The sequence below is a fragment of the Meleagris gallopavo genome, chromosome 1, assembly GCF_000146605.3.
Source record: "Meleagris gallopavo isolate NT-WF06-2002-E0010 breed Aviagen turkey brand Nicholas breeding stock chromosome 1, Turkey_5.1, whole genome shotgun sequence".
NCBI lineage: Eukaryota > Metazoa > Chordata > Aves > Galliformes > Phasianidae > Meleagris > Meleagris gallopavo.
The window spans coordinates 113,334,887-113,346,937 of NC_015011.2; the positions used below are offsets into that span (position 1 = coordinate 113,334,887).

Consider the following 12,051-nt stretch of genomic DNA (forward strand, 5'->3'; position numbering starts at 1 on the left):
ACTCAATTTCTGATTTCTATTAAACAAATGGGATGCTATTTTTGAATTAAAGATTATTAATAGATAGGTACAGTCAGCATATTCCAGGTAAAAGATTTTGTGGATCTTATTGCTTTTTTTTTTTTCAGTGTTTATTCTGTTTAATGTATTTTGGTGTAGATAGCTATGATATCTATGAAATTATGTTTTTAGTTTAATAAAAGATCAGACTTTTTAAATAGCAGTTGTTACGAATGTGAATAGTGGCTTAAGCACAAGCCTGCTTCATATACGTGGAAAATAAATTTGAGCAAGAGATGTCTTCCATTATTCTAAAGCTGTATTTCTCTCTCATCTTAAGAGGCCCCTGGGGACGTATTCTAATACATGCTATGTTGTACCAGGCTGGAAGATAGTTCTTATGTAGACAATTCTTGTAGTTGGTGACAAGTGAATCTGAGATCAAAGTCCAGTCAGCGTCTAAGTTTTAAACTATCTGTGAATGACTTTGTAGCTTGAAGAGAGATGGGACATTCAATAGCTTTCTCGGTTTTTGAATAAAATAAAATCCAAGAATAAATTACTTTTCTCACAAGATGTTTGAGAAGAATGACTTAAGATCATGAAGGATGAAAAATATGGCAGAAATGAGGTAGCTATTGTGAAATTGTCTCTTAGTGTGGTTTGCTTGTCTAAATGAAATGAAATGATTGTCCTCTTCTGTAATTCGACTGACTGAATTTTTCTGTTCTTACGTTTTCTGTTGCATCTTACATATATGTTTGTTAGAAAAACATCTTCTTAGTGACACCTGGCAAATCTCGTCTCAATTTTTATTTTTATTTTCTAACATTAGCTAATACAGTAGCTTCTAGTATGATAATATTAGTTCTTGGAGTTTACTGTCTCTGCAGGACAAGAAAGCACAATTTCAAATAGAGATTAAAGCTTAAGAATTTCTCAGTCCCATCTGATAAAGTTATGATGAATTGCCACTTTATAAGTTTTATATCTTGCATCTTAGTGTCTACCTAAACAACTGTAACTACGTTACAAATCTATCTAGAAATACCCAGATCACCGTATATGTGGACTAAATATTGGTGTGTATCAAATTGCATTCATTCCACATGAAGTAGTATAAATTACATGCAGTTTTACTAAGTGCTTTTTGGGCTTCAAAAAGTACTCAGTGATCATACTGTACAAATAGACATGTAATACAGTGGCAAAATAGCCTTGACAAACTCATAGTAATGAATAGTATATTATACTTTTTCTCTTCTCTAAACCCTTATTTAGATTAAGTTTAATGTAAAATCTTGGTAGGATCCAGTGTATCTAATCCATCCATGTAGGATGCCTACAATCCACACTAATGCTGATACAACACAAATACACGAAAAGATTTGTAAGCATCAAAATTGCTGGGGCTTTTGGATTACTTGTCCAGTTTACAGCTTAGATTCTCACCAAAGATAGTATTGTCTTTGCATTTAAAAACTCTCTTTTATCACATAACTGATAGAGATTTTGCAATTCATATCTCATTAATATTTTTTAAAAATTAAAAGACAGTAGCACCTTTCTAGTGTTATTAGAGCATAAGCTGTTGAAAGCAATTTCCACAGGCTTCAAGCCTTAAAAACTAATAATTAAATTCATCACACTGTTCAGAGGCCAGGAACTATTTTGTGCTTTCTAAAAATAAATAGGCTTCGCTACAGAACTCCTAATGACAAATAAGAAAACATTCTTTTATAAAAACAGTAGGGTGTTTTTTTTTATATTGTGTATTTTTCAGGTATGATTTTTTCAAACAACAAAGTAGCTATTTCCTTGGGTTTTAGTTATTTCTTCTAAGAAGAAAAGATTTAAAAAGAAAACACGAACAACCTCTACCTGCCAAAAGCACAGTACAAGTATATCACTGTAACTAACGTATCTGCAAACACTTACCTTGATTCATAAGTGAAATATGCACAGTGTGTCTTTGTTATATTTTTGATTTAATATTTGATGCTTGTTTTTTCCTGTGTGTGCTGCATTTGACTTTTTGTATTGCACAGGGTTAGTGAACGTGAAGCTGCACTGGAATCAGCCCTACTGATGTTGCAGGAATTCTACCTGGATCTTGAAAAGTTCCTTGCATGGCTTACGGAAGCTGAAACAACTGCTAATGTCCTGCAGGATGCCACACGCAAGGAAAAGACACTAGAAGATCCCCAGATGGTTCGGGAGCTCATGAAACAGTGGCAGGTAAGTCAGGTACTTCAGTTCAGAGGCATGTCTAACAGGCATTTTTTTCCCCCAGTGTGTGCAGCTACTCAACAAAATCAAAACTGTACTGGAAAAAAAAAAAAAAATCTGACTGCTACTAACCCTTCAGTGTTGCTTTGTTGCAGAGATCTAAGGTCAGTTACACTGATTCTGTCTGACATCTTTCAGCATATATTGAATTTGAAGTGGTGTCTTGAAGTACAGATCAGAAAGGAAACTTTGTTGAAGTGGGTGCTTAGTTTAGTTTTTTATCTAATAAAAATGAATTACTCTGCTAAGTTACAGTCTTGAACTGAGCAAATGACAGAGATGAGAGTTTGTTAAGCATGTCTGATATTTATAGAGATTACATGAATAGTTCTAAATCTATTCTGTGTAGCTTAACTGAATTAGTTTTCATCCATTACTTTCAAACATGTAAAATGTTAATCAGGTGTTTGGCTAATTATTGTCACCATTTTCTGTGACAATAACAAAAAGAGATAATAATAAAAATTGCCATAGAGAGTGGACAGTTTACAGAGAGTTGTTCTCTGAGAACCAAAAATCTTAATAAAGAGGGCAAATGTTGTATTTGGTGTTTGAGAGAATTCAGAGGAGAAAGAAGAATAAATGGTGAGATGGTGCTCTTCGGGATTTGTTGTTATACTTTCGTTATACTGTCCTCATTATTATTGAGAGGAATGTGTGTATGTCTGCATGAGTTCTTAGATGTCTTAAATATGAGGTTAACTGGCTGTTTGAGAAGGCAGGATCCTATCAAACAAAATAAATTATTTTTATGTTGACAGTGCATTCCAAACCTGATATTCCAGTCAGTGAAGACTCTGTTTTTTGGTTTATTTCTGAAAAACATAATGTGAAAAATCATACTTAGAAGTGGTTATATGCGTATTAAATGGAAGTATTACTACCTTCTTTTGGCACTATTGTATTAACCCATGGTTTTAACTCTATGACTGAACTGCGGCTAAATTCTATTATGCTAGAGTTTCGAACCTACAGTTGTGGTGCTGTACAGAAGCAAGGTCTGAACCATTTTTAATAGTGAGTTTTCTTTATAATAATACATCTGAAGTCTCCATTTGTTTCTGACTTCAGTTGGCATGAACCCAGAGAGCAATTACTCTTCGGTACAAGCTGTCTTTTTATATTGTGTAGATTAGGTTTGCTGGTATTGAAACAATGGAATTAGCAGGTATTTGCCAAAGTTTTTTCTTTGTTTTTCCCATCTGATCATTGAAAAATGGATTATTGGTCAAAAAAAGAGATTCCTAAAAATTTAGGTCAAAGTTTCATTCTTGAATATAATGGAGCTTTGTAGACCTGTTTATTCATCTAATAACTAAAGTTCCATCTAATAACTTTTTTTTTTTTAATTTCCATATAGGTAATGTCCACATCCATAGACAAAAGGAAAAATAAATGTGTACAAGTCCTTCCTCTCAAAAATAAAAAAAAATAAAAATAGTTAAAATTCCATCATGTAAACAATTGCTTTGGACTGTAAGCTTTTTTTCTGTTTTATGCTCTTACGTTGAGATATAAGACAAAAATTTTGTTTTTTTCTTTCCCAATTTTTGGTATGTAATTATCAAGTCTTCTAAAGAAAGAAAGATAAAAACTACATTGCAGCTGCCATTTCATTTCTAAAAAGCTGAAATCTTTCTGTTCACTAACCATGGCTGTACAGGAAAAAATATATATCTGTAAAGAAATATTAGTATGCTGAGAAGGGAAAAAAAAAAAAAAAGAAACAGCAGTTCTACTGTCTTTTCTCTCTCAAAGATTCATATGCACGTGTCCAGATGTAGCAGAAAACATATGGACTTCGGGTTAGAATTGGTGATTAAAAGAGCAAATATTTTGACAGTGGTGGTTTTTTAAATTCTTTGTATCTTCATACTGATCTGCATCTGTTAGATGGACCTGGTTTTCTTCCTGTGTTATCTGCCTATCTCGGTTTTTGTCAGCCTCTTTATGTCACTCTTAAGCCTCCTGAAGAAATCTCATAATTCACAAGCAGAAGTGGTTTTCAAATGCCCTTCTCCTGAATGGAGTCTGATTGCTATCTTTCTAATAGCTAGTAGAATTGTCTTGTTTTATTTTTTTTTCCCTGCCTCAAGTAGATGAAAAATTCCTTTTTTTCTACTGGAATGAGGAGTATTCTGTTTAAGTAAATAGAATACTGCTTTGTTTAGAAGTCTTAATCAAGAAAGATTATTTCTTCCTGTATTTTTTCAAGAACTGCAGTAAAGTGGCCATTCAAGATTTGCATTTCCATTTCATTAAATCACTTATTTAGAACATAGTAATTAACTACAATTAATTTAGAAGGATGCATCTTTTCACTACTGTGTGCTATTAGTAATTAGAGCATCATATTTCATCGGTTGTCTTATTAGAATAGGGACTTCAGTATCAGTAAATGCTTTAGGTGCAGGAGAGTTAACCTTAAATGATTTGATATTTGAGTAAATGGCAACAGTATCCCTGTATTTATAATAGAGACCACATAGGGCGACACAGTACGAAGCCAGGAATTGTCCAAGCCAGGATATTGAGTGGGAATTTTTACTTTTGTATGTAGATAACTCATTGAATCAAGAAGAGAAGCAGAAAACTACAAAAAAAAAAAACAAAAAACAAAAAACAAAACAAACAAACAAAAAAAAAACAGGAGAATTAAGTAATTAGAGAAAGAATTTGGTCCAAAACAGCAGAGAGTATATTATGATGATCATTGCAAAAAGATCCTGTGAGGAACAAGATTTGTAGCCATACTGCTGTCTGTGCCATTGGAGATATGTCTGTGAATATACATGCTTATATGTATCCAAACAGGCCCAGAGAGCTGCCCAGCAGGTGTCTTCCTTGTGCCCTGCCCCAGTGTAGGAAAGGCTTGAACTGCTTTTAGCTACGGTTGCATTTTTCCAATTGACTCTTGGTTTTCCACATGAAATCAGCTTTGTTTTTTTTCTCTCACCTGGTAGGCCAGGTCCAGATCGTAGAAGTACAAAACAAAAAAAAGGTAGTTTCTGATTAAAGATCACCATCTCCCAGTCTTCTGAAAGAGAGCTTGACTACTTAGGCTTATGGAGTTAATAGAAGTTACACTTAAGTGCTATATATGCAGTTAGATTTGCAGTCTTGTTTTTTATGAAGTTGCATGGACATGAAGACTGTGAAAATACGTGTGATGAGATGTTACAATTCTGTATTAATTTTTAGGTAATAGGTGTAAATCAGTGCTTTGATGAACAATTTTACCTACAAATAATGAAAAACTAAATTTGTGAGTTCAGTAGTAGCTTTATCTCCTTCTCACTAAAGATATTTGCCTTACCCTTAGTGATCTTTTTGCTTTACATTCTCATTGTTATTATGAAAATAATGTTTTGCTGCTCAGAAAGCACAGCAGGAATTGTTTGTCTGGGAAAATCTCTCATTTCCAAGTGCTTCCTTTGCTTTACACATTAGAAACAATTTGATCAAATGTCACTAATAAAGATTCATCTTCCCCTGATACTCACCACTTCATTCATTAGCAGAGGGAGAAGGTGAGGCTTACATAACCACAATTTAATTACACAATGTGTATATTATATCAAATGGTTGCACTATAAATACTTGGTTTGCTTATGTAAGCTTGTATTTCTATGCATCATCTGTCTGAACTGACTGCAATGTAATAATTGAGGTGATTCACACTCTCAGAACACTTTCTGGAAGGATTTTCAAGGATACAAACCAGTTACTTCAAAGAGGTGAATGATTATGTGCTGATTTATATTGTCTAATTTAAATGTATCATGTGTCCCTACAAGGCCTTATTTGATACATAAATATGAGGGAGAGATGAGAATAATGAATTTTCCTTTTCGTTTTCATATTTCTAAGAGATGCAAATTCTCAACTGTGTTAATTACTCCTCCCGTTCATCTTTACAGAAATAATTCTATGTGACATTTTATGCAGGTTATGAAATATTAGATGTAATTTTTAAATCGGTGTGGATTTATCTTATTATTTTATGAATGCAGTCACTTTATATTAAGTCTGTAGATGAATTTACTTATATATTTTATCACTGAAATTTGACAAAGAATACTACGCATAAACCTATTTTAACAGTAACTAGAGTGTGCTTCTATTCTGTTTACAGATTAGCGGATATATCTGAAGTAATCTACAGTGTTGACTGATAAAGACTAAAAGTATGACAGCTTAAGATAAATGAGGCAGTCTTAATAGTTTTGGCTTGGAACGTGTACCACCTTCATGCTCACTTGACCTATGATCTAGATAGTTTTCCATCAGATTCAGAAGTTTTGGTGTTAATAATAAGAAAAATATGTAGTGCTGTAAGTTATACTTAAAAGTGTGCAGTATGAACAGTAACAATATTTTTCCACAGTGCCTAAAACAAGATACATGAACTTCAGGCAAAGTTTTATTGGTGTGCTTGGGTTGTTTTTTTTCCTTTCCTGTTTCTATCAATACTTCAGAGATGTTTGGCTATTCTTACTATTCCCAAGCAGCTGTTTTCTCAAAAGTACAAAGCTGAGGTAGATATACATTCCTCGCTCTACTCTGTTAAGAAGCAGAACAGATATTTTAAGAGAATAAAATTTTGCAACTCAATTTCCGATATAACTTACTTATGATTGCTCATCACACTTAATTTTATTAGGTGGTGTACAGATTAGATAATGACTAATAGGGAACAGTATTTATAACATTCTCATTCAGATCAGTTGACTTAATTAGTAATTATTTGATAGTAATTAATTTTCTAGTGCTTCCAGTCTAGATTCTGAGATACTTATTCACTTTTGCCTGAAATCATGCTCTGAAAACTGAAAATCAAGCATGATCATCTTCACTCATGTTTTTTTCTTTTTTTAAATCTAATACTCCATATTTACCTATTACACCAGCCAGATACCAATTCTGAAATATAGTCTTCTCCATAGGAAATGTAATAGCAATGGTCAGACACATCCTACTCCATCAGAAGTAGAAGATAAATCCCTAAATATATTTCTTACGCAAGTGCTGTGACAGCCTAATCTGATATGGAGCAAAATGCTGTCTCAAAGTGAAAAGTTACGGTATGGATTTTGTGAAATACTTAGATAATACTATTTTTTAAATGCCTTGTCAATTAGTGTTCATTTTATTATTTGGTGGAGGAAAATCATTTATTTGCTGTTAAAAGCAAAGATCAAACTGATCAAATGAAAACTCTATGAACATATGAACAGTTTCAGTTTTGATAGTCACAGCTCTCCTGAGCAGCAAGGAGACTCCCTACTCCTTAACATGGCCAGTTAATGTTTAGTGACTCTGGAGCTTATGAAGAGGGGAATAAGAAGGATTCAGATTCTTCTCAGTGGTGCCCAGTGACAGGACAAATGGCAGTGGGCACAATCTGAAACACTGGAGGTTCCATAAGGAAAAACAAAACACACTGAGTGGTCAAATCATGAAACGTCATCCAGAGGCTTTGTATTGTCTCCATTCTTGAATGCCTACAAAATCTAGCTGGACATGGCTTGAAGCACTGCCATGAGCAGTGGGATTAGATCAAATGACCTTCAGAGATGCCTTCCTGTCTTAAGCATTTTTTGAGATCTCTGGTCTGATTGTGTATAATCACTGTCATACAGTCAATCATTCTGCAGCCTAATTAATTTTTACATAAATATATAAATGGAAAAGTCATAAGAGAGTAAGAAAATAAAAGTTCTTCTTACTGTTTTATAAGATAATTCTGTAATGGTTTCCCAGAAGTTCATGAATAATCTGTATAAATGAGTGAGGAGAAAAAACAGATAATAAAAAGAAGTGAGGGAGAAGGAAGCACAGAGAATAAAAAGAATTACATTTTTTTTAAATGACTCATTACTAGAAACTGATGGCAGACTGAAAGGTGAAAGCTAAATGTGAGAGATGAAACTAGAACAAGCATTTTTCAGAGCACCATAAATTAAATTTGGGTTTTCTTCTGTTATGCATGGAATCAAATTCCACAACCTTTGGCCTCCAAGAGCTTTTCTCTTAATGTATTACTTACATCTAAAATAATTATTTTCTCAGGAGTCATCATCCAGATGCAAAAGGTGACATACTTGAAATAATATTTTATTGAATGATATTTACCTTGGCACTGTTTATTCGAATTGGTATCTTCAGAAAAGGAAGTAGGGACTGTTAGCATAGTTCTAGTTCTTGCAGCCTACAGTCCTTCTAGTTAAGGCTACTCACTTAAGCTCCCAGTTTGCTAGTAGGATAGTATATTTTGTTTAAAAACAAACAAACAAACAACAACAACAAAAAAGAGAAAAGCAAAATAGTGTTTTGTGTTAATAGCTCTATTTGTAATGGAATGGATTGGATGGAGAGGAAAGAAGTAGTTCACAAAATAAGGTAGCACTGAAAATGTGTAGGTGTGTATACAAATGTGCTTCTGAAGAGCGAGACAAGGATCATATCTACATTCAGTCAGGTTCTCTGGTGTTACTTTTCATTTTTATTTTATGAACCATAGATAGATGCAATAGATGCATTACTCCAGTAGAATAAATGGCCAAGTAGTTTAACGTATTACCTCTTAACTACAATATGATTAATGTATTGATATAAAGGCATAGAGATAAGAACATTATTGGTTCAAAGAATATATAATACATAATGTTGTAAAAACAGTTAAAAGTGGTAAAATCAGTGAGATGCATTATGCACAGATTATGTTTGGAGCTTGAAGTTTAAAAAAATAAATAAGATGCACAAATGGGTAATTCTTTCAAATGCATTCCAGTGATCAATTCTGAAAATCAATTCAGTTATGTTTGTTTATATTACTACAGTTTGTCATCTGCATTGGGCTTCCTGGTCTGTACTGTCTTTTTCCTTCTCTGAGAAGTAAGTCTTGTTAAAAAAAACTGCTTAACAGCACAGCATGTGGTCAAGCAGCATCTTAAAATTTTGATATAGCAGTATTCTTGCTATCTTTTGAGACTGATTTTGCTTGATTCAAATAACAGTAGCAATTTCAGTGTTGTTTCTATATCTTGATGATCTCTGTTATAGGAAAAGATTTGGAAAAAAGGGGTTTCAAGGCACAGAGGGTATACCATCAAGAAAGCTGAAAAATGAAGCAGCTATGTAAAGTTATTTTATGGTGCTGTGTTAGTGGAAAGCTGAATAAATTCGCAGGGAGTTTTAGATGCTGATTCTCAGTGGGGAAGAAAGTGCCACAGCTGTTGTTCTTAACTGGCTATATCAGAGTGGCTAGGAAAGCAACATGAAAACAGAGACATAGATGTTGTCACTTTATTATTGTTGCTATTATCATTATCATTATTTTACAGTCAGGCTTCATTTTTACTGGTTTGCTTTGGGTAGTCTTTATTATAAAAACAGAAAATGGATTGAAGCTGAAGCTTAGTGGATAGCAGTGTATGTTATGCTGCTTCTGGCATCTCTGTCTCTGAACTTCCCTGAAATTAGAGTAAAACTTTAATCAATGCTGTTTTTCTTTAGCAGGTAAAATAATTACTTTGCTATAGTCTTACAAGCTATTCCTAGGGAAAATAATCAACTCTTAATTGACAGAAATCCCACATATATTGTTGGTGCTTGTAAACAAGAACAAAGAAATTTCTCATTTAATTTTTAATTTACATGTACTATCACTGTTAAATTAGAAGAAAAATCCTGTTTGTCAAATGTATTAAATAACATATGATTACTTGACTTACAGTTTTTCTCTTAAAAAGTATATTGAGCACACTAGCAGAATGGTCCTTAAAATGTATTTGAATTATATAAAGAATTAACAAAGAAGGAAAAAATGAGATCTACTCTTAATTCTCCTCAGATAAACATTAAAAATGGGGAAAAACAACAACAACAACAACAACAACAACAACAAAAAAACAGGAGAACCCAAGAACCCACATGCCTCTTTTTTCTTAATTCTTAGAGTTAATAAGTTAATAACTACATTAAATATTGCTGTCTCAAAACATATTTTGAGCTTTGGGAATAAAACCAGGACTTAAGCATGAGCTGTTCAGTATTGTAATAAGTAGTAAAAGATTATATCAAACAAGGAACATCACTCTTCACATCCCTTCTTTTGATAGTGAAACTTCCAGATGTCCTTGGAACTCCATGAATTTTTTTACAGAAGACAGCTACTTTGCAAAAGATCAGTCAGTAAGAGTAGCATCTTAAATAAAAACAGTATTGTAATTTAACTGCCTAGGGTGTGGCTATATAGATATATATGTTTTATTCTATAATATATATTTTTGATCAAATTTCCCATCTTTCTCATCTGTCGTGCTCTGGTTTGTGTTGAGTAAGTCTTACAGCATGTGAAATTGACTTGCATGAAACTTAAAGATTGTACTTGATAATATAGTAATTGCCTTAGTAGTTGCCAGTGTTGTAATAGAAATAATCATAGAATTGCTCAGGTTGGAAAAGACCTTAAAGATCATCAAGTCCAACCACAACCTAACCATACTACCCTAACTCTAACAACCCTCTGCTAAATCGTGTCCCTGAGCACCACATCCAAATGGTTTTTAAACGCATCCACGGATGGTGACTCAACCACCTCCCTGGGGAGAAAGCAAATCAACACTTTTTTTTTCCTGCGAGCAACATAAAAGATCAGTCTTCAAACCCTACAAGCCCTAAACACAGATTTTTCAAACATGTATTAGGTAAAAAAGCTTCTGTAGTATGAAGTATGAGATTGCATTGTATTATTAGAGGAGAGCATGGAGAATCACAGATAGGATGGTTTCCAGTTGTTAATGAAAAAAAAAAATCAATAAATCAGGTCCAAACTCCTTCATGTTCTTCTGGCCTTGTAATTTTCTTAGTATATCACATCCCTATGCAGGCCCTTCTAAAACAAGATCCCCCAAATTCAATGAAGAGAGCATGGATGGGCTGTCTTGTGGTCTGTGTTGAACCTATGCCATGTTTCAGTGTAACCCAACAAATTGAAGGGAAAAGAATAAAATTGAGTGGTTAGCAAAACTTTGAAGATTTTTGCCAATTGATCTTCTGCAATCATTGGTACTCACTGGCACAGTACAATCTGTCATTTTGTTCTCTCATTTAGATCTCATTGTTCGCAACACATTTATTTGAAAAGTGAATAATCAATTAGAACTCCGTACAAAAAAAAACAGTAGTTTTTAACATGTTCTTTTTTTCTTTTTTTAATCTGATGATTAAAATACTGCACAATAAAAAACATGTAGCTGACATGCACAGAATCTTTGGTTAATGAGACCAGATGCATATCTTCCTAAGACAGGTGAAAATAGAAATGTTTGTGCTGTGATTATTAACATTTTAGTATAGAAAGCATAAAAGATACAGTATGCATAAATGAGGATAAATTTTGTCGTAGGGCAGATATCTTCCTGAGTATTTCAGAAAGCAGACACCTTAAAGACTAAAAATAAAGAATGAAATAAAATCATAAATGCTTTTCAGAGCCAAGTTCTGCATACTTAACAAAAGGTTTTAGGATTGTAATGAGAAAAATGTCTTCTCAGAAATGCTACAAGCTTCTCCTTTTTGTAAGATTGAAGAAGAGCTTATAGCTCCATGTATCTCACACCATTCAGTAGACTTCTAAATAGGACAATTCCTTTGAGGAGGTAGAAGAGACCAAGACAAGACCAAGTTCTGGGTCCTGCACTTTGACACAGCAGCCCCAGGCAACATTACAGGCTTGGGGAGGAGTGGCTGGGAGAC

General features: G+C 33.5%; 1 protein-coding gene across 1 annotated transcript in view; it reads left to right on the plus strand.

Moving 5' to 3' along the window:
• The window catches only part of DMD (dystrophin), a 1,000,055-nt gene that overhangs the window by 753,215 nt on the left and 234,789 nt on the right, over positions 1 to 12,051 (plus strand). The window contains 1 exon segment of the mRNA XM_031557153.1: positions 2,049 to 2,238. Coding sequence (XP_031413013.1) covers positions 2,049 to 2,238 — 190 coding nt within the window.